This window comes from Sitophilus oryzae, unplaced genomic scaffold, assembly GCF_002938485.1.
Source record: "Sitophilus oryzae breed Bouriz unplaced genomic scaffold, Soryzae_2.0 scaffold_684_pilon_pilon, whole genome shotgun sequence".
NCBI classification, from domain to species: Eukaryota; Metazoa; Arthropoda; class Insecta; order Coleoptera; family Curculionidae; genus Sitophilus; species Sitophilus oryzae.
Genome location: NW_022147289.1, coordinates 599,768 through 627,725, shown reverse-complemented (window position 1 = coordinate 627,725; position 27,958 = coordinate 599,768). Strand labels below are relative to the sequence as shown.

Sequence of the window (27,958 nt, the reverse complement as noted above, 5' to 3'; positions counted from 1 at the left end):
TATTGAAACTAGTTGGTCTTTTATGGTAGACCATTCAAGATCAAAACTAGTCCATTTACTATATTTGATATCAATTAAACTTTTAGTTACGTAATCGAGGGCGCGATTTTTAAATGCATTGCTGCCAAGCATTGACATATTCGGCGCCTGGCTGAATAACTCAAATTTAAATTTTGCGCTGGAGATTCATGCGGTAGCTCTGCTGTAAAAAATGTCAAGTTGGCACATTTATTTACTTATTTTCTGACATTGTCATTCGTTTTGACACTTTACTTTTGTATTACGAGTTTTTAGTTTAAATCTTTGAATAAGAAGACTAAGGAAGGAGCATAATGCTATCCATGTATTCATGCATGGTGGGCGGAAAAAGCTCTCTAGGGTGGGGATCCTTGACAGTTCTGTTTGACGATTCATTTGACACATTTGAATTTGATTTGAAATTTTGTGGATTTGTCAGTCTTTACGGAGCTTATTTTATGTTATTTATTCTACTACTGATAGTTGTATAAAGGTAGTAAATCTAGATGGAAATTGTGGCAGAACTTAAATTAACAGTGACACTATCGCGATTTATCGAAAAAGACTCGAAAATAGTTGGTTGTGTAGTGTGCGGTAGATCTCGGCAAAAATCGAGTGAAATAATGGAACAACTTTTCGCTAGTAAGTGACTATATAATATACATACGTGTAGTAAACCGATCATTTATAAAATTCACTTAAATTAACTAAATTATATATTTTCTTGCATTTTAAAAACTTTATTTACTACTTGTCAAAGATCAGATGTCAAAGAATTTTGATACGTTAATTTGACTTACCTGCTTCAGTAGCGTATCGGATGTTTGTGATAATAAATACTTATTATAACTTATCTATTTTTATTAGAATTATATATTTTTATAACAATTTTAATAACTACCAACATTTAATCACAACGTAAAATAAAATAACAAATTATTGAGTCTACCCCACGTCAACCCTACATCATAGTTTTACATTTTTTAAATAAAATTAGAACGGCACTGATAAACCGGAATTTAAGTCGGCCATATTTGAGGCCCATCGCGGTGTACCTAAGATTTTTGATATGCTCCTTCCTTAGTCTTCTTATTCAAAGGTTTAAATAAATAGTGCAGGGGCGGGAAAATGAAATAGCAAAAGCGGTTCCACTGTTTCCACGGACATTTCAAATAAAATAGTTCCAGTCTCAGGCGCTAGGTGGTAGTGCAATTAATGTTTAGGTTAAGAAGTTGCTACTAGTTATTGCCAGATGGCGTTAAATCAGCTTTTTTTGTAGTTTCCATAGTTTCCAACGGCCATTGTCATACTATTGTCAAATTCTCAAAAAGTATTGTCGTTGTCATAGCATATCAAAACGTTTTTCAAACTATAATTTGTTATAGGTCTGTGTTTTAATTAGACAATTCCTTTTGTTTGTGACCCTAAAAATATAATGTAAGTCTTTTATTTTTGCCATCATTTAAGTACCTATTTATATTTACTCCATTTACAAAACTTTGGGCGTATTACGTTGTTCTTGTTTTATTATAATAAACGATGTTTAATTATTTGACTTATAAATAAAAACTTTAAATAATAAATAATATTTACACATGTTTGGCTTTAATTTTATTTAATAATTGTATAAATTATACTGTTAAATCTTATTTTTTACACATCACAACGATACTTCTTATTAGTATTGTTGAATTTGTGTAAAAAATAAGATTTAATAATCAAATTTAATTATTTTAGAGTAAAATTCAATAAATAGGCTCATTTAAAAAGCCTGCGCTTCGATCCATTTAAAACAAGCCCTACTCAATAGATGGCGCCACTTCTCTAGGACCATTTTTCAGTATGGCAGAGTCCATTCTTTTTCTAGCTAGGTATATCCTTTGAAATAGTGCTGTGATACTTTAAGCTTAAAAGTGTTTACTAGCAGACCTTGCGGTCGAACATTGTTCTTTTTAGAGCTTCTTTTAGTGCCAAGTGTACAAGATAGCCGTAAAAAACTCTAACTTTATTAGAATATTATCGCAACTTTATTAGAATATCTTGAACGGGAAAGCGGTAGTAATGGCCTTTTATGTCCCTTAAGTGCTGTTAAGAAGGCGAGTTTTGTTAATGTAAATACTATATATTTATAATTAATTTATTTTTGTTTCCTGAAATATTTTGATTAAAAGAAAATATGTAAAAGTGGGCAACGCTGTGCCGATCAAGCTTAATCACGTGACTGAATATTTATTTGATATGAACTATATGTAAGGTTCTTTACTAAATTTTGTTCTGAATATCCAATACTAGAATTGAAGTGGCTTAGTTCAAAAATACAGGGTGTTCCTTAATGACATGCTAATATTTAAGGGGGTGATTCTTGGACTTATTCTAAGAAAAACAGCCTACATATCTTAACTCTTCACATATTATAGGGTGGTAACATTTTCTAACAACGTTTTTTATAACTCTGTTGGTATTACATATATCTTTATGAAACTTAATACACGTCTCCTATGCATCAAAATATTTTTCAGAATTTTTCTTAATTATGGACCCATTGGAACCAAACTGGGCACATGGATAGATGCACCTGAATGGAATCCTCAGACGGACAGACGGACAGAGAGACGGGCTGACGGACAGACAGACAGACGAAAGTAAGAAGTTTTACTTCAAATATGCGCACATAGTGCATATACAATTTTTTTCCTATTTAACTATATTAAACTGCCGCTAACCAAACTTCCTTTGAACACTACACCTTGTTCGAAAGTTTCTGCGGAGCGGCTTCAAGATGACGCTCCATTATTGCAGTCTATTTAGTCTGGAGCAACGATCCCGTGATTTACCGGCACGTATGCGACCGTGGCCGCCGCACGGTTTTGCCTAGGTGGCGCCACCGCACCGCTGTCTCTGCTCTGTCAATTTATTGGCCCGCGCCAGCCAGATACGAGCCCGCGTTTAATTATCAGCACCGCGCCGCTAGAGGGCCATAATTGAATACGAAGAGGTCCAGGGGGAACACTATAAGCACGGATGGGAAAAACGGAAAAGATATGCGGCGTAACGCGTGTGTTTTTCGGTTGGGTTTGTCTCTAATTGATTAACGCGAGTTATTTGTTGGAGTAGGATTAATTGAATGTAGAAAATATAAATTGTGGTTTTAGAAATTTTTAATTGCTCTGCTTTCTTTGAATTTTTGAAATTGGTAGTCTCTAGTACTATGGTATAAAAAAATGCTAAGAATAAAAATTATTCAATATATTGTAACGTTTTAAAAATATGTCACATTATTTTTCTTGAACTAAGGTAAAAATATGTACGACCAATGTGTAAAGGCACATTCTCACGACTCGTCTACTTGGCAAGTACGCCAATATTTGCGTACTTGGTAAGTACCCCCACCATCCCCACTTTGTAAACAACATTGGCAAGTGTAGCGCTCAAATAACGTGTCCATTTCAACAAGTACGCCAGCACAAACATTTTTCAAATCCTTGGCAAGTAAACAGTATAGTCGCATCCATGGATACCGGTCGTCCCGAAATTGTCGTTGCTAGTGATTCTTTTTTCTTTTTAAGTTATTTTACTCTATACTGCAATACGATTTCTGTGTTCTTTGTGTTTGGCCATCCATATGAAGGGCTCATTTTCGTATAAATTTATAAATTCCAAAACATCATTTGAAGACTACACAGGAAAAAACAGCTTTGTCCATTTTAATTGAAGCCGAGAAAAGTGCAATTTAGTGTTTTTAAAGAAATATGTTATTTTCGGTTGAATAATTAGAAAAATATATATTACTACCAATTCTGAATTATTAATATTGTTAATTATCGCTATAATTCTGAAATATCGAAATAAAAATGTCAAATTGCAAAACAAAACAGGGGAAAAACAAAGGATGTCCAATTAAAGGTTGTATAAAACATAAACTAAACATAATAGATCTGTTATAAATACAATCTACAACTTCATATGCAAAAAAATAAATCGAATTAATCAATTAGAGACATGCTGAACCAAACAATAAGTGTGTGATTCTGTGACTATTCAAATCATTGAAATTACACAAATTATAAGAAAATAAAAGTTCCTCATAAGAGGTTTCTTTCTTTATTTAACTATATTAAATTGCCGCTAACCGAACTTCCTTTGAACACTACACCTTGTTCGAAAGTTTCTGCGGAGCGGTTTCAAGATGACGCTCCATTATTGCAGTCTATTTAGTCTGGAGCAACGATCCCGTGATTTACCGGCACGTATGCGACCGTGGCCGCCGCACGGTTTTGCCTAGGTGGCGCCACCGCACCGCTGTCTCTGCTCTGTCAATTTATTGGCCCGCGCCAGCCAGATACGAGCCCGCGTTTAATTATCAGCACCGCGCCGCTAGAGGGCCATAATTGAATACGAAGAGGTCCAGGGGGAACACTATAAGCACGGATGGGAAAAACGGAAAAGATATGCGGCGTAACGCGTGTGTTTTTCGGTTGGGTTTGTCTCTAATTGATTAACGCGAGTTATTTGTTGGAGTAGGATTAATTGAATGTAGAAAATATAAATTGTGGTTTTAGAAATTTTTAATTGCTCTGCTTTCTTTGAATTTTTGAAATTGGTAGTCTCTAGTACTATGGTATAAAAAAATGCTAAGAATAAAAATTATTCAATATATTGTAACGTTTTAAAAATATGTCACATTATTTTTCTTGAACTAAGGTAAAAATATGTACGACCAATGTGTAAAGGCACATTCTCACGACTCGTCTACTTGGCAAGTACGCCAATATTTGCGTACTTGGTAAGTACCCCCACCATCCCCACTTTGTAAACAACATTGGCAAGTGTAGCGCTCAAATAACGTGTCCATTTCAACAAGTACGCCAGCACAAACATTTTTCAAATCCTTGGCAAGTAAACAGTATAGTCGCATCCATGGATACCGGTCGTCCCGAAATTGTCGTTGCTAGTGATTCTTTTTTCTTTTTAAGTTATTTTACTCTACACTGCAATACGATTTCTGTGTTCTTTGTGTTTGGCCATCCATATGAAGGGCTCATTTTCGTATAAATTTATAAATTCCAAAACATCATTTGAAGACTACACAGGAAAAAACAGCTTTGTCCATTTTAATTGAAGCCGAGAAAAGTGCAATTTAGTGTTTTTAAAGAAATATGTTATTTTCGATTGAACAATTAGAAAAATATATATTACTACCAATTCTGAATTATTAATATTGTTAATTATCGCTATAATTCTGAAATATCGAAATAAAAATGTCAAATTGCAAAACAAAACAGGGGAAAAACAAAGGATGTCCAATTAAAGGTTGTATGAAACATAAACTAAACATAACAGATCTGTTATAAATACAATCTACAACTTCATATGCGAAAAAATAAATCGGATTAATCAATTAGAGACATTCTTTCTTTAACTATATTAAATTGCCGCTAACCGAACTTCCTTTGAACACTACACCTTGTTCGAAAGTTTCTGCGGAGCGGCTTCAAGATGACGCTCCATTATTGCAGTCTATTTAGTCTGGAGCAACGATCCCGTGATTTATCGGCACGTATGCGACCGTGGCCGCCACACGGTTTTGCCTAGGTGGCGCCACCGCACCGCTGTCTCTGCTCTGTCAATTTATTGGCCCGCGCCAGCCGAGATACGAGCCCGCGTTTAATTATCAGCACCGCGCCGCTAGAGGGCCATAATTGAATACGAAGAGGTCAGGGGAACACTATAAGCACGGATGGGAAAAACGGAAAGATATGCGGCGTAACGCGTGTGTTTTTCGGTTGGGTATGTCTCTAATTGATTAACGCGAGTTATTTGTTGGATTAGGATTAATTGAATGTAGAAAATATAAATTGTGGTTTTAGAAATTTTTAATTGCTCTGCTTTCTTTGAATTTTTGAAATTGGTAGTCTCTAGTACTATGGTATAAAAAAATGCTAAGAATAAAAATTATTCAATAGATTGTAACGTTTTAAAAATATGTAACATTATTTTTCTTGAACTAATGTGTAATGCCAGTGAGGACCTATGCATACGAAAACTGGATACGTAAAATGGACATTATAAGGAAATTGTAGGTCGCACAATGCTCCATGGAACAAAATACGCTGCGAATAGCTAATAGTTTTTAAGATTTTTAACACCAAAGTTAAGCGGTGTAACGCGTGTGTTTTTCGGTTGGATTTGTCTCTAATTGATTAACGCCAGTTATTTGGTGGAGTAGGATTAATTGAATGTAGAAAATATCAATTGGAGCACTATCATAATTAATTTTTTTGAAAAAAAAAGCTCAATGTTTGTTAAATTGTAAGACAACACCCTCTAGAGTCTACATTTAAAAGCTTATTATTATTATTTTTATGGTATAATATAGAGTAAGGAACGCTCTTTTAAACGAGCCCTCGTTTGTTGGATTCTGATCATCCAGTCCGGAGTTATTAACGTTTAAATAAAGACAAATCTAACCTTCCCCCGCCACTTTATTTTAGCAGATAGGGAAAAATGTTTCTAACAAAAAAAAATCCAAAATTTACTGAAGATTATGAATCTATTATTTATAGTACCCTTTATCTAGGCAAAATTTTGTAAAACTTCTATTTTCTTATTTTCCATAGAAGTTGCGCCCTCTAGCGGTCGTTTTACAAACATGAAAATAATTTCCAACAATTTATCATAGCCTCTTTAGTTATAAATATTTTTTTTCCGTAGGCCCTACGGCTAATATTTTCCGAGATACAGCCGAGAGCTATCCTTAGTGATCCTAGAATTTTGTTAAATTATTATTTCTCAAATCAATGAATTGGACCAATGGATCCACATGATGGCCTCCCTTATTCCCGGATTTGTTCGTTCTCGATTTTTGACTTTGGGGAGTTTTGAAATATGAAAGATATCGTGGCAACTAACACAATGTCGAACACTGGAAATGCTTTAATAATGCAAGCTTCTAGATATTTGCAAACCCATCCCGTTATAATAAATTCAGGGTGACAGTTCAAAATAGAGGTGGGAATTCTAATTCCTTGGGAGGAACTAGTTCCTTAGTTCTAGCTCCTCCAGAGAAATAGTTCCTTGAACTAGGTCCTTAGTTCACAATAGTTCCCGACTAACATTGACATCCCCGTTGCTTGCTAATGGATTTCGTTTTCAGTCAGAACTATTCACCCCCAGTTTACTATTCAAAATTATACAGATCAGTATAATTTTTATAATGTACGAAATATAAGAAGACGTGTAATTGCATATGTTAAAAACATATAGGTAAGTTTTATAGCAGATAAAAAAATTAAAGAAACTCAAATCAGAGTTTAAAAACTATATCACAAATCAATTGGAGGAAATAGTACGAAAAATTTACGAAAAAGTGTATTTTTCCTCACTTCAGGTTTTTTGTTTTTGTCTAAAAATTCTGAATATCTACTTCGTTTTATAAGATATTTCTTAATTTTAGGTGACCTAAAGTGAAACATTCCCATAAAATATTTAAAAAACAAAGTAAAAATCAAAAACGTATCCACGACAATTTTCTGTGGAAATTTCGCCGCGCCGGCTCGGCTGTGGCAATAGACAAGGCCGAATCCATCGTCGTCGCCTTGTATTATATCTCGAATCTGCCGACTGAATAGATTCCCGTGAACTAGTCTTTTAATAGATCCTCTATGTCCGGATCCGATAACATTCGGCTGGCACTCCCCACGCCTGCCTAGCATCAATAGCGCTGGCTGATCCATACGTAAACTAGTCTTTTATTTAGTTTAGTTCCTCTAGGTCCGGATCCGATAACGTACGGCTGGCGCTCCCCACTCCTGCCCACCATCGGGCTACGCGCGTTAGCCGATCCGTCGTCGTCGCATATTATTCTATATCGGTCACAGTCTCGATCCCGGAACAGGTCCTGAGGAACTAGTTCTTTGAGAAACCAGGACCTAGTTCCTTGCATTCCGGGGTCGGAATAGTTCATCGGAACTAGTTCGTTCACGTACTACACACCTCTAGTTCAAAAGTAAAATATATCAATTCCAAATAAAATGTTAATATTTGTTTGACTATTTTAGTAAATACCAGTTTGATTTTTGTTATTTATCAGGGCCCACTAATAAGAAAATGATATATTTTAAATATTGCAGTAAATAGTGAAAATAAATATGGAGTGACATATATTTTTGAGAAGCTCATAGCAAGGCGAATCACGATTTATAAATATACAGGATGTTTCATTTGAAAAAACATAACTTTAGTTCATATTTTCAAAAATATTTTTTTCGTAGAAAAACAGACTACATAACTGCATTCTACGTAAAAAGTTCTACAAGAACCAGTTTTCACCTTCTCGATGTCATCCATAACAACGGAGATATGGGGGCTGTCCCAAATTGCAAAGTTTTCGAAAAGACCCTGTAGCTCAGAAATGAAGAGGGCTATGAAAATTTTGTTGACAGCGTGTTCCGTTTGACAAAAAATTGGCACAGGTTTGTGCAAACCGCACCAACAACGAATAACGGATACCGTATGATTTCAACCAAAATGGGACACCCTGTACATTAACGCGCATGCTCATTTTATAAAAATAAACCACCCTTTTACCGAAACCAACATCATTACTGCGTTATTTACCGAATCCTCTTTCGTCGGTTTGCTCGCGGAAGTCGAAGGTGTCTTCATCCGATTGTTTCTCCAACGCAAAGCCGCTTTGCCGCCTATCTAACCTCGTTTCCCGTCTCCTTCTCTCTCATCGGCCTTAATACACTTGTAACCGTTCGGTCTCCATCTTCCTGTCGTTCTCTCGTTTATCACGCCGACGAATTTTGGAGGAACGCGGAATCCGATTACTTGGCCCGAGACGCGGGTGTTATTTAAATATTATGTGCTTGTTAACAGATTTTTATGCGTTTACGTAAAATGGCTGAATAGTTTAGTAATAAACTAAATATTTTGGAATTTTTATCTAATTTTGCAATAATGCAAAATAAAAGCAATAAGAATGGCTGGATTGTCTTGGTCCAAACCAAACCAAATCAAACACCATATGGAAAAATAAATACATAAGTGCCGAGCTCAAGTGAAGATTATACAAGGCTGTCGTCAGACCCATAATGACCTACACAGCAGAAACCAGACAGGATACAGCAAAAACAAAAAGATTCTTGGAAACAGGCGAGAGAAAATCCTCCGCAAAATCATAAGTAAAACGCTTCTTGATAGAGAACGAAGCGACACCATAAGACAAACATGCAAGGTGGATAACATTAATCATAACCAACATGACATACAGGCCAGAAACATCGATTTGTGACGTCACCGCACTATTCCGGCTTTTTTTATTGTGCCATATGGTACTGCATATAGTTTTTCCATAAATAATAGTATTTATTGATAGTTTTGCCAGATATAAATATGAAAAATATTATACAGAAAGGTATTAAAAAATAACATTAACTTTTATCGCGTTAAAGTAATTGAATAGCATTAAAATTTAGATCTAAAGCACGAATATTAATGTGAAATAAACTACAGCATAAGATGAACAAAATAAAATCTAGATAATAAAAAGCGTGTCCTAAAATTGCGTTAGCGAGTATTTAGCAACTAGTAATAATATACCTTGTGATAAAAAGTTTCCAAATATTAAAAAATTTGAAAACTATAGGTTTATCGACAAGTTAAGAAAATGTATTGTATATGATAACGGCAGAATACATTTTAAAGTTTAATTAAAAATAATTGTAAAAATTTGCCTAACATATTTAAAAAATGTGGATATCAGATAGAAATAACTATTAACATTAAGTAATTTGTAGTTCGATGTTCATCAAGTAACCATCTCCATAAATCGTAAATAAAAAGATAAAGATATCATTTTTTTATATAAAATACTGAAATAAAGTACAAATTCATTTAATTTCTTTAAAATATATTGCCATTTCATAATAATAATATATATTTCATAATAATAATAATACTTTTCAATATTTATTTCATCCTGAATTTCCAAATCTTGTTTTCTTTCATCGGGACGTTTTCTCTTTATGGGAACATGCACAGAGGGTCCATAAGAGGGTTGATTTGAAAAAATTGTAGGCACAGCATGTTCTGTAGGTTTTGGACGTGACCTAGTTACAGTTAATATTGTTGGGAAAGAGAATGTAGACAGATCCTGAGGACTTATTATAATTGCTGCTACAAGGCACAGGCACAGAACAATGTCGCGTGGATTTTTTTTATTTCACAAAGTAAAAATAAAGAAACGAAAACTGTTTTACATAAAATAGACGTCACTTACGTTGCTTTAACACTATACACTAACACTAACGCTATTAATTATGTTTTTATATAAATTCCCCAACTTTCTCCTAACCCGGACACACAGCCGGCATCGCCGGTGTTACTATAATTTTACCGAAAGTATGTTTTTTCGCGGGTAGGATGTTATGAATCGGATCTAGATAGTTCACTATTCACTCAAAATTATTTAGTATAATTTTATTAGCATAGAAACGCGTAAAAAACACAGATTTGTTGCGAAACTAATGAAAACAATTGGTTTGTTTACGACTACTAATTCTGGACCACTTCGGTAGAACTCTCAAAACAGTCAGGCCTTGAATATGACGTTAGCCACGCATTAATGAATGGGTATTGAGCAGAAGACGCGAATGGAAGGAACATATAAGCCGAATATACGAGGGAAGAATAGTAATGCCAGCTCGAGAAAAATCACCACTGGGAAGCAGAAGCACGGGAAAGCCAAGAAAAAGATGGTGTGATAACCTGACCATCGATTGAAACTGTAGGCATGATGAGAAGAATGAACAGTAAAAAATGTGTATACCTATGTGGCGGATTCATGATCATTCAGAAAGTTTGGAGCTTTTTGTTTTTACCTTATTAAGTAATTGTTATCAGGTAGTAATTATTGTTAATTTTGAAGTTTAACTTGATATAATGTCATTTTAACAGAACGTCAACGGTTTTTGTATTAAAAAACTAAAGTGTTCTCGAATAGTTGAATTTAAATAGTTTTTTTCTTCATTTTTTGTATTTTTTTGGTTCCGACGACGGAAAGAGATAAACTTTCCAAAACGTTAAGCATTTTTTGTTCGTTAGGCAAATTTGTATATCTTTAAACCTAACTTCTGACAAGTAGTTTCCGTTTGGGATTAACGCAGATGTGTTTACTTAAAATAACTATTTTATTTTGTAGATTTTCTTGCAGTGGCAAAATACCCATATAGGATTTTTTGGAGAGATGAATGAACAGGCCATCTGCCTAATATAGAGTAGGAAGAAGAGAAGAAAAATATTTAATTTTCATTTTGTAATATACAGGGTGAGTCTTAAATCAGTGCAAATATTTTTAGGTGTAGTATATTTCGACCCCAGAAACACGATTATGAGGGTTTTTATCGCGAAATATTTTTTTGGAAAATTTGGAATTTTTTGGATTTCTTTAGTTTCTAGTTGAAAAACATAATTTGTTGATAATATGGCAACATAGATAGTAGATTAAATCTACAAGAAAGAAAATCCACAAAAGATCCAGAGAGTGGTTCACAAAATTTTAATAACTTAGTTATTTTGGATTTATTTCAAAAGCGGTAAAGAGAAAATATGTTTCTTTTATCGACATCTACTAGCCCTGATGTTTGCACTTATTTAAGACTCATCCTGTATATGGTGATTCACGGCGATAGCAACTTAGACGTTTATGGTTATAGAATTTTTTTGAAAATTTGGATTTTATATATAGGCACCTGCCCCATCTATCTAAAATATTTTCAGCATTACCATGTTGCCGCATCATTGGAAAAGCGGTAGCATCTTTTTTATTTTAAATGAAACAGCCGGTATATTGTTACATTTTTGGAACCTATATCTATCTCTAACATTTTTTTGTAAAACATAATGTGAAATTGACAAAAACATGATCTTGAATAAACATTGGTAAAATGTTTATTCAAGATCAATGAATTGAACATTTTAAAAGGTGAAATTTGGGTTATACGTTAACGAAAGTCTATACCGATTTGGTCATTTTAGAAGTGTGGTCTGGATTTTAACGTGTAAGACAGAAGATAATGTAAATGACCGATTGACAGAGAGAGAGACAAAATCAAAAGCGGCATACAGTGTTGCGGGTTTTTACGTTTGTAGGAAAATTTGTGTAGAAAAAAATAAACTATTTTAAAAACTTTCATATACGTATACTACTGAAATGAAGATAATATACATATCTAAGCTAAATATAATCTACTAGCGTGTACCAGCGACTTCGTTCGCGTGGAATTAATCATTTGTAATGGCGATGATAAAGCAAAGCAAGAATTTCCATTAACATACAAACTGGATAAAATGTTCTCACATTTATGTCAGCATGAGAAAAAACAATATGGCGATATTATTATATAACTTGGTAATATTTGAGTGGTAATTTCATCTCGTTGGAATTTGACTTTCGAAAAATCCGTTTGCCAAAAATAAGCTTTTTACGTCAAGCAGTTTAAACAGAATCATGGTTAAGAAATTACCCAACTTTTTGGAACACCCTGTATGAATTTTTAAAAAATTTCAAAATATGTAAAAAAAAACAAATAAATTATGCTTGTTCAAGCGTTTTCCCGAAAGACTAACCGTTTTTTAAATAACAAATATTGTAATATTTGAGGGGAGTTTTCACCCTCTTGGAAATTGAGATTCGAGAAACCCCTCCTTATCGAACCTCTACACCCCACAGTCAAACCGTTTGCCAAAAATTCGCTTTAAATGTCAAGTAGTTTAAGCAGAATCGTGATTACTTAATAGTCATATTTTATGAAACACCCTGTATAAATTTATAAAAAATCTTAAAATATGTAAAACAACAAAATAAAATATACGTGTTTAAGAGTTTTTCCGAAAAACTCATCGGTTTTTAAATAAAAAATATCTTAATATTTGAGGGATAGTTTCACCCCCTTACAATTCGAGTTTCGAAAAATCCCTTCTTACCGAACCTCTACACCATAAAGTCAATCTGTTTTCCAAAAATCAGCTTTTTACGTCAAGCGCTTTAAGCAGGATCGTGATTAATCAGTGACCAGATTTTTAGAAACACCCTGTATACATTTTTAAAAAATCTTAAAATATGTAAAAAAACAAAATAAAATATGCGTGTTTAAGCGTTTTTTCGGAAACTTTACCGTTTTTTAAATAAAAAATATTGTAATATTTGAGGGATGGTTTCACCCTGTTGGAACTGGAATTTCGAAAAATCTCTTCTTATCGAACCTCTACACCCTAGAATGAACCTGTATACCAAAATTGAACTTCTTACGTTGAGTGGTTTGAGCAGGATCGTGATTAATCAGTATGTCAGTCACTTAAGGATTTCATATATTAGTATAGATTACATCTGAGTAACATGAGTAACTAATTCTGAAGAATACAACCCAAGATGCAACATTTTCCATAAACGGCCTACTTGTGCAGTTTGAAATTTTGATGCAAAATCCGGCAATACCGCATAGAAGAAATGTATCAACCCAACTTTTATCTCTTTTTAATACATTTAATTTTCCATTAAGCTGCCTACAACATTGTCACACGTTAAAATCAAGACCACACTTCTAAAATGACTAAATCAGTATATTCGATCTGTCTACATCAACTAATTGGATATTAAACAAGGCGAGCCAAAAAATATTTAAGTCCGTTGGTTATAAAATTATTGCTATACATTGATATTTTAAATTCAACCTTATGTATATTATTTAAAATATCAAAGACTAATAAAATAGCTTTTCAACGATATATCATGCTTCTATACCTAAAACTTCCGGTTTCTTAAGTATAGCTATTTAAATATTAATAATTTTATTATTATAGTCTTATTTTCTTTTTCTACTAATATTCCCACTCAACTAGAATCGTATTTAATTTATTATTTTATTCCTACAAACATCTGGTAGGAAATAAAATAATTATATTTTTTTAATATGAGATAATTTTAAATGATTTCAAATCACGCTAAAATTATTTATTAAATCAAATAATATTATACCCTTTTAAAATAATTGTTTCACTATACAGACGCATTTAACAATATTTCATCTGCGCGTATGATACCCCAGTTGCTAATATGTTTCATTAACATTACTATAAAATATTATAACGTTCAAATAATGGACCTGTTATTCTATTTAATGCATCGTTATTTTAAAATGGATCTGCAAATTATTATGGTCGCATAATTATGCTTTGCATTTATTTTAACGAGCCTCAAAATTTCATTATACCGGGTGTTGCATCGTCGGACGGGACATAGGAAATCCCATGTAAATTTTAATGGGGTCAATTATTAGCTTCCCTAATTATTTTGGAGAATAATTCTATTTAAGTTTATTGAAGAGCACTAAAACCCACATTCAAAAAAATAACTTTAGATATTTTTGATTAGCTCGTTTACGAGTTATCGCCGATTTCTTTTTAAATATTTCTCCTTTCTTATGGCCCTGTATTTACTTATGAGCACCAGTCAAGGTAAAAGATAACTGTCAAATGAAGTTGTCACTTCAGAAATTTACCTACTTAGTGCTTTATTATTATTGAAAACTCATTCCTACATCGGAAATCTTAAAGATGTATGAGCATAAATACAAATTAATATGAATTAAAGTAAAATAAAGTAATCAATTACAAGGTTAATTATAGTATTATTACAATATTCAATAACTTATTAATTTAGGTACTATTCAACCGTTAGAACTTTAGGATTTAAGATCTCAAATATTTCTCCATCGACTTCTAGACAATAACCCAGGCGATCATAAAATTCTCTTCTTACATTCGCTACTTGGTAAACTGAAATTCTATTGCATTTGGCAGAAATAGCATTTTTTAACTCGTCTAGATTTGGGTAATTTTTATCCTTGTATATCCTGTTTTTTAAATGGCCCCAAAGAAATAAATCATTTGGCGAAATATCAGGAGACCTTGCTGGCCAATTTACTGTATGATTTAGGCCAATAATGTTTCCGTTAAAACTATTGTCTAAATATTCCCGAACAGCCAGGGTACTATGTGCCGGGCAGCCATCCATTTGGTACCAAACTTCCTGATTTTCCCTAGCGGCATCATGTAAAGCAGGTAAAATATGATTTTCGAGTAGTTCCAAATAATATTCTGCATTTAAATTTCGCGTAAGAAATAATGGCCCGATAATATTGTGTCCGAATATCCCTGCCCAAACATTTACTTTCTGTGGATATTGCGTCCTTGTTTCGACAAACCTGTGTTGGTTTTCTTTGTTCCAATATCGATAATTTTGAACATTGGGTTCATTATTTAAGGTAAACGTGCATTCGTCAGTGAAACATATGTTTTTTAAAAATTCCCTATCCGTGTTTGCTCTTTCCATCATATCAAAACAAAACGCCTGCCGCCGTATTTCGTCCCCATCTCGTAGCTCTTGGTGCTTTTCATATTTGAAGGAATAGTATTTATGTCGTTTCAAAATTCGAAACGCTGTAGTGTGATCTATTCCTATTTCATCCTCAAGTTTCCTTGTGCTGATCTTTCCATCGTTCTCTTCCACGCACAATAAAACTTCCAAGTCGGTATCATTTCTTGCATCTTCTCTTTGTTCCTGCCTTGCTTCACATCTGCAGTTATTTATTAGGGTACCTTTGGTCTCAAATCTCTGGATATTCCTTGCGATTGTAGATTTTCCAGGTATCGGTCTATTCGGATACAGAGCAGCAAACATGTCCGACACCTTTTGATAACTATTTCCTTGATAATACCATTTAATCATCAATACTTTTTCTTCGGTAGTGTAATTCATGGCTAATATTTTCGATGTAGGTATGAGTTTTTAATAATAATAATAAAGCACTAAATAGATAAATTTCTGAAATGACAACTTCATTTGACCGTTATCTTTTACCTTGACTGGTGCTCATAAGTAAATACAGGGCCATAAGAAAGGAGAAATATTTAAAAAGAAATCGGCGATAACTCGTAAACGGGCTAATCAAAAATATCTAAAGTTATTCTTTTGAAATGTTTAGTTTTAGTGCAAAAATTTTAAATATTTTTTTTTCTCAAAAACGGTTAATGTTACGTATAGAGTGTTTAATATCAAAATTCATAAAATTTTACAGAGAATTTAACTATGTAATAAAAAATTGGGACACCCATTTAAAATAACAAAGCTGCTGTCAACTTCCGGTATTTCCGGAAGTGCCACCGTATTAAAAATATTTTTAATCATAGATCTCGTTGTAAAACAATGATGTGCAAAAAATCTCCGATCTAGATATTGTGGTTCTCTTGAAACTTCTAATGCACGCTCAGCCTGGGACACCCTGTATATCCTTTAAATCCTTCAATTTAATAGCTGTTAGTAAGAAGTTTCACTTCAAATATGCGCACATAGTGCACACACAATTTTTAATTTAATATAAATACGCATAACTATTGATAAAATCTCTCTTATAAAACCCATCATTTAAAATAAAATTACACTGATACAGAGAATTAATTTAACATACCGATCATGCTTTGACACAGTCTGTAACCACTAAGCTTTTTATCCGACACACCCAATTTAGCATTTATTTACTGGCCGATAATAACTATGGATTGACCATGCGGGTCTCTGTGTATGCATACTAATGGATTGAGGCTGGAGCATGAACACAGGCCATTGATAATATTCCATGTTACCTATACAACCTCAATATTAGTTTATAGTGGAACATTAGTAAGCTGATTACCGTCACGTCGTCGTACAACGTTAATAATTGATCCAGTATTATTTAAATAAATGGTTTGATCCTATGGTATAAGCTTAATTACCCGATAAGTTTTAGATTTAAAATAAATACATATTTAAATACAACAAATATAATAAAATACAAATATTTTATTATATTTGGTTGCTTGTAATATTTATATGTATTGTTGGATACACATGGATATTTATACAATATGAGTTAAAAATTTTGAATGATTTCTTGAACAAAAAAAAATAGTAGTAAATAACTCAATATATTTGTTTATAATATAGTATTAATTAAAATATATCATTAAAGATATCATCAAATGATTGTTTTTTTAAAAAAACAATGATAAAAAAATATTTTTGGGTATGTTTATACAGGGTGTTTCAAAAAACATGTTCTCGTGGCGAGGTACCTCGCGTAAAAATGGATTTTTTTTTTCATATCAACCTAGGTTCGATTCTGCTTTTTTTCGTAGCTATAGGGTGATAAAGTCTTAAAAATCTTGCTTTTGCACCCCAAGAACTACCACAAAGTTTTTGTATAATATTGTTTCGTGTTCTGATTTTACCAGCAAAATTTTCTAGATGTTTTCGAAATGATAGTGTACGGTCTAGTGTTTTCCAAATAATTTATGAAGTAACGTCAATGTTCATGTAACGTCAGCACAAGTTTAACATTTTAATACGCCCTATGTTCCACACAATCTCCATTTGCTAACTATCGGTCTTGTTGGAAATTCCTCATAAATTTGCATTATTGGTCCGGCCGCTGAACATATGAAAAAGCAATTTCTATTTCTTAAATGGAATAATTTCTTGAATATCTTATTTCTGTATTAGGTATTTTTGTCAGCAAGTAGTAATGTAATTTATAATAATAAGTATTAATTTACAACAATAAGTATCAATTTTAATTTGTCCTTATATCGAATTGTTCATAATATTCATAATAAAGAAAATGTAAATCAGACTTACAAATTATGTACGACTAAAAAATTATAGATTCTTACATAAATAGCTGAGCGAAAATTGACTGTAGATTATAAACTTACTATACAGTAGAATATTTATATTTTCTCACAATTTATCTCTCACACCTTCAAACCAGCAATGTTCGAAATTTCAATATGCTTTATGTTCCGCACAACCTCCATTTGCTAACTATCGGTCTTGTTGGAAATTTCTCATAAATTTGCCCGGCCGCTGAACATATGGAAAAGCGGTCACTCGAAGCAGATTGACATCTCGTGTCGGCGGTAATTCCACAACGAGATAGAATCAAATAAACCGATGACGAGTCAACTGACCCTAGACACGACCGCCGCGTTGTTTGGACCACGGCCTGTTTAATTTCCCCCTCGATGGAATATCGTTCGGGTCAAGTGGATCGGAATTGGATCGCTAAGAATATTAACGTTCGATAACGTTGATTCTTTACAATTTCAGAATAATTTGATACTACTGTTCATATTATTTGATGGAATAGTCGACGTGCTTTAAAAAGAATTACGTTATTTTGTTACTACATATTACCCTAACTCGAACGTACAAATCAAAAGATTTTGAATATTATATATGTATTACACAATATCGTAGAAAATATTTTTATATACACATATAATATGTATATTAATATGTAATGTTAAAGAATAATACATATCAATCTTAGATATATAAAATCCTGTTTACAATTTCTATTTCTTAAATAGAATAATTTCTTGAACATCTTATTTTTTTTTAATTATAGTTAGGTATTCTTGTCAGCAAATAATAATGTAATTTATAATAATAAGTATTAATTTATAACAATAAGTATCAATTTTTATTTGTCGTTATATCGAATTGTTGATAATATTCATAATAAAGAAAATGTAAATCATAGACTTACAAATTATGTACGACTAAAAAATTATAGATTCTTACATAAATAGCTGAGCGAAAATGGACTGTAGCTTATGAACTTACTAGACAGTAGAATATTTATATTTTCCCACAATTTATCTCTCACACCTTCAAACCAGCAAAGTTCAAAATTTCAATACGCTTTATGTCCCGCACAACCTCCATTTGCTAAGTATCGGTCTTGTTGGAAATTCCTCATATATTTACATTATTGGTCCGGCTGCTGAACATATGGAAAAGCGCTCACTCGAAGCGGACATCTCGTGTCGGCGGTAATTCCCCAACGAGATACAATCAAATAAACCAACAACGAGTCAACTGGCCCTGGACACGACCGCCGCGTTGTTTGGACCACGGCCTGTTTAATTTCCCCATCGATGGAATATCGAATATATGGATATACGGATATTATATATGTATTACACAATATCGTAGAAAACATTTTTTATACAGGGTGATTCCTGTAAGTCGGTCATGCTTTCGAGGAATGATAGGGGACGTCGAAATATTAATTTTGATATAGCACACTATGGGTCGGAAATGCCTCTTACGTAAGATACAGGGTCTTAAAGTTTTTGAAAAATTAAAGATATGCTTTAATAGTTTTTTAACAGTTGAAGGTATCGTTATAACATTTTAATTATAGGAGTCTGCCTAACAGAGACACTTTAAATAAAGTAAAAAGAAGAGGTTATAGTTTCAACCAGTGGCGTAGCTGTGATACGCATCGGGTAATATTTTCAAGAAAATAGTATGCCACTGATAAAAATAAAAATTTCGTTTTTTTAATTTACTCGGTTTATTTCCAAGAAAAAATGTATCTTGCAACTTTCTTCTATCTAACACCATTTTGCCAGAATTTAAAAATAAATATTTCTTTAATGAGAACCTTAAATATGCGAATTTTATAACTACCTTAAAACTAACAATTTTATTATTAACAATAAAAAAAAATTCCAGTTTAAATTTACAATTTTTAAAAAATTTATTTAGAGCTAATAGTAAAAAGTACTAAAGTTACCCAAGATGAAGGGAGCTAACGATGCACATGTGTTTCTGACCTCTAGTTATAATAATTCGCTGTATTTAAGATTCTCAATAAAAAATGTATTTATTTTTAAATTGTGACAAAATGGTGTTAGATAGGAGAAAGTTGTAAGAGACATTTTTTCTTGGAAATAAACCGAGTAAATAAAAAAACTCCGAAATTTTTATTTTTATTAGTGGCGTACTTTTTTTTGAAAAAATTACCCGATGCGTATCACATCTACACTACTGGTTGAAACTAAAACCTCTTCTTTTTACATTTAAAGTGACTCTGGTAGGTAGATTCCTATAATCAAATTTTATAACGATACCTTCAACTGTTAAAAAACTATTAAAGAATATCTTTAATTTTTCAAAAACTTAACACCTTGTATCTTGCGTAAGAGGCATTTCCGACCCATAGTGTGCTATATCAAAATTAATATTTCGACGTCCCCTATCATTCCTCGAAAGCATGACCGACTTACAGGAATCACCCTGTATACGCTTGTAATATGTATGTAATGTTAAAGAATTATACGTATCAATCTTAGATATATAAAATCCTGTTTACAATTTCTATTTCTTAAATGGAATAATTTCTTGAAAATCTTATTTTTTGTATTAGGTATTTTTGTCAGCAAATAATAATGTTATATTAATTTATAACAATAAGTATCAATTTTTATTTGTCGTTATATCGAATTGTTCATAATATTCCATTATAAACAAAATGTAAATCAGGTACTTACAAATTATGTACGACTAAAAAATTATAGATTATCTTACATAAATAGCTGGGCGAAAATGGACTGTAGATTATAAACTTACTATACAGTAGAATATTTATATTTTCTCACAATTTATCTCTCACACCTTCAAACCAGCAAAGTTCAAAATTTCAATGCGCTTTGTGTTCCGCACAACCTCCATTTGCTAACTATCGGTCTTGTTGGACATTCCTCATAAATTTGCATTATTGGTCCGGCCGCTGAACATATGGAAAAGCGGTCACTCGAAGCGGATTGACATCTCGTGTCGGCGGTAATTCCCAACGAGATACAATCAAATAAACCGATGACGAGTCAACTGGCCCTGAACCCGACCGCCGCGTTGTTTGGACCACGGCCTGTTTAATTTCCCCATCGATGGAATATCATTCGCGTCAAGTGGATCGGAATTGGATCGTTAAGAATATTACCGTTCGATAACGTTGATCAATTATAATTTCAGATTAATTTCATAACTTATTACTCGTATTATTTGTTGGAACGTTTCAATAAAAAAATTAAGGAAGTCGCTTATCAATAAACTTATTGGGTTAAATTATCAGATATAAGTATCTTATATATTCTTTAATTAGAATGTGTATCTAAGAAATCTGTGAACAGATCATTATTTATTACAAAGGTTTATTAAAATTCTATAATAATTTTGTCATTTTGCGCTGCACTATAGTGTTCATAATTTACTAAATTAGAAATTTGCTGTTTGTAATACAAAAATACAACAATCCAATTTCTCAAAGCTACTTCTGTAAGATAATCTGTCAATTTTTAGATGTTCATAATTTCTAAGACTAAGATATATTTTCTTCATAAGGAAATAATATGAATAATTGAATATAACCAAAAATCAGCAAAATAATATTTATGCTTATTGTTATAATTACATTATTATTTGCTTACAAATACATAAATAAAATTTAAAAAAATGTAATAATCAAGAAGTATTCCATTTGAGAAATATTGTGAAATAATTTCATATATCTAAAGATGATATCTAAGAATGAACAAATTTCATAATTATAAAATTTTGCTCTAACTGATTTTATAACAAATTTCGTTACTGTTATTTTCGCTGTATCATGTGTAAATTATTTTAATTTTAGCTAAAAATGTCAAACTGTTATGATTTTTTTTGTGAAAAAATAGGTACCTATACAAATTTTCTTAAATTTGGTCTGTTTCATATTCTGCGCAAATTTTCAAGCACAATTTTAGTTAGTTTGGTTTGGTTTGATTGCAAAAAGGGGAAAAAGAAAGTCTAACAAACTTACCTTTATACGTTACTTTGTTAAACACGGTGGTAATCAGCCTGAGTTCTCCATTCGGCGTGTCTCCAATCTGTAATCGTGACAAGAATACATGCGTTAGTTTATTTTATCAAGTTTTTCCTGCTAGACAGAGATCTTAATAAACTAAGCATTGAATATTTTTATATCTTTCGTACCTTGTAATATAATAAAATTAGGTTCTTAGTTGTCTAAATACTTTGTATTTTTAGAATTTATTTTGATATAAAAGTATTATCTTTACAAATTATACAGAAAATATAAGAAAACGATATGATAATAATAATAATAATGATTTAAATTTTAGAGTTAGATTTTAGAGAGAGAACGTTTAGATTTAAATTGTAGTTTTATAGGAAATATCTAAGTAGTAATGAAAATATTATACAAATTTAAATAAGAGTTGTAAATGATTTTAGTATAACCCCTTTTTTCTTTCGTAAACATGTAGAACCACGAATTATCTTCTGTTTAAAACCCTTCAATAAATCTCAGTATAAATTTCAAATTACATTATCAATGTTTCCAGATCATTTCCGACAGCCCATAAAGTAGGAAATTGTGTGTATATAGCCCTAAATCAACCTAATAAGAACTAAAGTAAAGTTCACCTTTCCTTTAGCCTATATATTACATACTATTGATAAAATTACATATGCAAAACTAGTTTTCGTTGACGCTATAAAGTATAAAACACCTTCTACACCATGCTCGAAATGCTTCATGAAATATTTCTGGAAATATTTCGTGAAACATTTCGCCAAGTATTTCTTGAAATAATTTCAGAATTGAACGCAATGCTTTTGTTGTGTTAAGGGGAATCTTGGCTTGTCTCGGCCGCAAACTTCGAAACAGATCGAAATCGACCGATATAAGCCGTGATTGGTCCTTTTTTTATTGTTATTGTCTCGGGAAACGTTTCGATCGGTTTCGACAACATTTTTATAACAGGCGTAATTCTTCGTACTACTTCGCGAAGCAATCAAGTTCAAACTTTGTGAAAGCTTTAGATAGATAAGTAAACATGGAGTATGAATAAATATGTATTATTAGTTTGTAATGGAGTGTAATGTAATCTATACTAATATATAAAATCCTTAAATGACTGACATACTGACTAATCACGTTCCTGCTCAAACCACTCAACGTAAGAAGCTCAATTTTGGCATACAGATTGATTCTAAGGTGTAGAGGTTCGATAAGAAGGGATTTTTCGAAATTCCAGTTCCAAGAGGGTGAAACAACCCCTCAAATATTACAATATTTTTTATTTAAAAAACGGTCAAGTTTCCGAAAAAACGCTTAAACACGTATATTTTATTTTGTTTTTTTACATATTTTAAGATTTTTTAAAAATGTATACAGGGTGTTTCGAAAAATCTGGTCATTGATTAATCACGATCCTGCTTAAAGCGCTTGACGTAAAAAACTGACTTTTGGAAAACAGATTGACTTTACGGTGTAGAGGTTCGATAAGAAGGGATTTTTCGAAACTCGAATTCTAAGGGGGTGAAACTGTCCCTCAAATATTAAAATATTTTTTATTTAAAAACCGGTGAGTTTTTCGGAAAAACTCTTAAACACGTATATTTTATTTTGTTGTTTTACATATTTTAAGATTTTTTATAAAGTTATACAGGGTGTTTCATAAAATATGACCATTGGGTAATCACGATTCTGCTTGAACTGCTTGACGTTTAAAGCTGATTTTTGGCAAACGGATTGACTCTGGGGTGTGGAGGTTCGATAAGGAGGGGTTTCTCGAATCTCAACCCCTCAAATATTACCAAGTTATATAATAATATCACCATATTGTTTTTTCTCATGCCGACATAAATGTGACAAAATTTTATCCAGTTTGTATGTTAATGGAAATTCTTGTTTGCTTGATCATCACCATTACAAATGATTAATTCGACGCGAACGAAGTCGCTGGTACACGCTAGTACCACTATATAAAACTGATATGAAAAATTAAAAACCGTGCATTTGGAAAACAGTTAGCGATGGTAGATTAAATTGGCCATTCGTCTACGGTTACACAAAAGTTTTAGTTTTAATCATTGTCTATATTATTATTTACAATATAGTAGAAAACATATATTTCCAAAACTCAAAATTGTAAAATTGCAGGGCAACAGTGCTTATAAGCCACGGTATTAAACTATTCAAAAAAATCGTCTAATTATTTCTTATTTTTGAATGGATTTATATCAAACCATGTTGTGTGCTAACAAAAATATATTTTACATTTTTCTCTTAAAACATTAAGAGAACATTGCTTTTTAAAAACCGTCCGGCCTAATGACATATGGAGTGGTCAGAATTAAAATGTACCAAGTCCAATTTCCTATTATTTTAAGATAATCGTCTTATACGTTTATAAAATATTGTTTTTTTCCAGTAGAGAAATGAATCAAGTAATACTTCATGCATTAAGCAGCTTTAGCCTGTTTCTGTTTGGTTTCTGAATATTCTGCCGATTACTTTCAAAATTGAACTGGATCAAGTCCATAAAATTTAACGCTGTGGGCGATTTTAACACACGTGCTAAAGTTTAGAGCTAAACAATGTTTTAGCTCTAAACTTAACTTAGCTAACTTAACTAGCTCTAAACTTACTACTGACGTCTTTTCAAATCCTTACTTAATTTTAATAAAATAGTATATTTAAAAATTGCGTTAGGATGCAAATACCGTATGATCGAAAAAAACCGGCGTCCACTTGGCCAGGAAATGGCGATCGATGACATTTCCCATAAAAATTTACATATAAAATGACAGCGCTCTTCATTTCATAGCCAATATGCTTCATACTGCAACAAAACTCGTCTTTTCCGAATTATTTTTGTGTTTTTTCTGTTTAAAAATTAAATATTAATTTTTATTTCTAGAAAAACGAGATACAAAAAAAATGATTCCACTCAATGGACACGTTTTTTGTAAATTATCGCTTCAAACATTTGCTAAAACAGTTTTTGCTGATTATCTCGAAACAACGTTTGTGGGATAAGACCGGTTTTTGCAACTTGACGCCTACATATGCTAATAATTGTAAATATAATTCACGAAAAAACTGGAGGGTTAGGTTAGGGTTAACAATGTATTAGAAAAATGTTAAAAAACGATTTTATTTCTAGTAAAAATAAATATTAATAACGGGTTTTTAACATATTAGCGCCAAATTAACATTTTAATAAGTACTCGGCCATTATACAACGTAGTTATCGGGCATATTTATCGGCCCATTACCCTAAAATACATAATAATATAGTGGGAATAAACGTAAAACGACCGCACAGGCCGGCCGGGCAATTCGAAGTCGATAAAGCGACATCTATGGACTAATAATTTCGGCCGAATGCACGCGTGACGCGACACAAAGTGTTCATTTCGCTCTTTTTATTGGAGGGCTGTGGAGACAGTTGAACGTTTATCCGGAGCGGCCGACCTAGTTTATGCCGACAGTCTGGTCAGTGTAACCGATAGTGCACTAGGGATGGCCATTTTAAGAAAGAAAATCGATGTCTGTTGAGATGAATCGCCTATCTAAAAGTAAACATACTTCTTTAAATACAAAACATTCATTTTTAAGACACTCTGAATACATAAATAAAATTATTGATTTTTAAAATATTATTCGCAAACTAGGGAGAGGGAAATCAGATAAAAAAGCGATAATAGAGGCTAAGTAATAGCTTTAGACTAAAACGCATTGATGTTATTTTGGTTTATAATTTTTGGTTATTGTGATAAAGAAGGTTACTAAAGATAAAGTAAATGTTTCCTTATTATTCAACTAATGTTAACTAAAGCATATCTTTTATTTTTCTGTTGAAATATTCTATGTTAAAGCTTTTCCTTATTTATTTGATTTGGCAAAGGTATTATCTAGCATGTGTATGTATTTAATGGATTCGATTTATGCTGTAAATAATTTCTAGTTTAATTTAATCCGGTCGTTTACTGTCCATTCGTGCCGATGTTTTTGGTTCAGTATGATTTAGAGTGACGCTAAGGGTCTTGTTGAGTGTACTAATATTTTCCAACATTGCCTGGGCGAATTATCTTACCACACAAGTGAGCAATCAAAGCCAAAGGATGGTATAACTCATAGTCTAAATATATTGGTACCAACCATACTAACTCTAGCTGAGTAGCCTCCCGAATCCAGGGATCTCAGTACCTGCAGGTGGGAACCTGCTAACTAACAACACCTCTTCAGTTGTGAATGTTTTAAGTGTGTTAAATCTCAAACCTTGGTATGAAGACAGTATTTATTTTATTATTATTACTCTTTTCTTAATGTTCAGAACAGCATAGTTGGATTCTTTGGAATGAAGTGATGAAGGTTTTCTCTGCCTTGCCCTTTTACTTCTGAAATCCAGGCAGAGTACGGCACTCCTTTCATTTTATTTAATAAAATAAGTAGGGTTATTTACAAATTTAGCGTTTGATTTACATAATTATGTAAATCAAGGACAATAGATTATAATCTATTGTCCTCAAATTTCCATAATATTGCTTCCATTGAGCGCATCCGAGGTAATCACAATAAAAAAACATTTTTAACACAACGTAGACTCCTTTAGGTACTTCATTTGAATTGTTTGTTATACAGTTGGCCAAAATATTACCTCTTCAACTTTGTTGAAAGAACTTGGGTTGTTATACTACACAGTGAATCGGGTTTACAACTTCTTTTTATAGGCTTGGTTCATTTCAGTTGATTTTAAAAATTTCGACCGCAACGCTCGATACGGCAGAAATCTGAAGTTTTCGGCTCTGTATTTTACACAGTTCCGATGTTGGTCGCATTTAAATAATAATAAAATCGTGGCTTTGTCATAATATTTACTTAAATATTTTAGATTTTAATAGTGTAGCTATTGAAACTATAAAACATATTGGGTATGAGGTTCCTATGATGTAACACTGTTTCGGGTAGTAAAATTTAAGTGAAAAAGAACCCAAACTGGGCATCGCTTCGTGTTATGACAATTTTTAATGTTAATAAAATTGTCACAAAAATGTTAACACATAAAGGAGGGCGTATTTACGTGATTTGTTAGGTGGAATAGTATTTCCCGGATATTCAACTCTCCCAAAACAACATTTTATGCTTCACAATTTCTCATACCGATTTCATCAAAAACAAAAATGGTGCCCATAACATAATCAAAAAATTAAATAGGCATATACTATGACAGGATAATTTAATTTAATGATAAACTTGTTTTAATCAACTAGTGCTTAAATTTTTTTTATGAGCATATTCTAAAATTATAATTATGTACCTTTAAAAAAATCGTTATAATCGATATAGCCCCAGTTAAGTTATTACTACTAGTAACGCTGCCAGTAATAGGCACCGATTTTGCTGCGTATACCCGTTTCGCTGCGTATCGATGCGTAAAACTATGCCAGCTAGCGTAGTTGAACTTATCTAAAAAGTTCTATTAGCTTGAATAATAAATTATAATAGAAGTGAGACCTTCTGGACATATAAAAATATTTACTTTTTTATTTTTATTTTTAGAATTTTTACATATTTAATCAAGCCTACAGACGTTATTTACTGTAGCGATTATTTAAATTTTTCGTAATATCGATATCTCAGTATGTCGAGATTTTCGTACGTACCTATATTGCATTTAATAACGTACTGGACCGCTGACGACGTAGGCAAAAATAAAGTCGAGATATTATGTGCAGAGACACGCTGCAGGGCTTGTTTGGACGGGAAAAATTCCAGCAACTTTAATCGCCGTTATCTCGTTTCAGTAATTTGATTTTTATAAGCGTTGATTCGATTTTTTTAGAGATATCTACAGCAGATTTTTTTAAAGCTAGATTCTATTATTTGTTTTATATATACCGGGTGCGTTTGAAAAGCCTAACCTCACCTAACCCATATAACAATTTTTTATTTTTTTTAGATAAAAAAACGAGATTTTTAGAAATTAGGATAGATTGACGGTATTCAATTGTTTTTGTTCACTTCCTGTTTCACCGGAAATGGCTACACCTTTGATTTTTAAATGGCACCCTCGGTATATTTTTACTTTATTCGATAATAAATGACACTCTGAGTAGAATGACATATCATATCTCAACTTTTGACATTTTCGTATATGGTTTATTTGAAATTGTAAAATGCGGTTCATCACGACAATT

The 27,958-nt window shown here is 32.2% G+C and overlaps 1 protein-coding gene across 1 annotated transcript in view; it reads right to left on the bottom strand.

The window, feature by feature from the left end:
- LOC115888118 (carbonic anhydrase-related protein 10-like) overlaps window positions 1–27,958 on the bottom strand; it is a 251,929-nt gene that overhangs the window by 120,356 nt on the left and 103,615 nt on the right. The window contains exon 6 of the mRNA XM_030907702.1: window positions 21,768–21,834. Coding sequence (XP_030763562.1) covers window positions 21,768–21,834 — 67 coding nt within the window. The remainder of the gene's footprint in view (window positions 1–21,767; window positions 21,835–27,958) is intronic.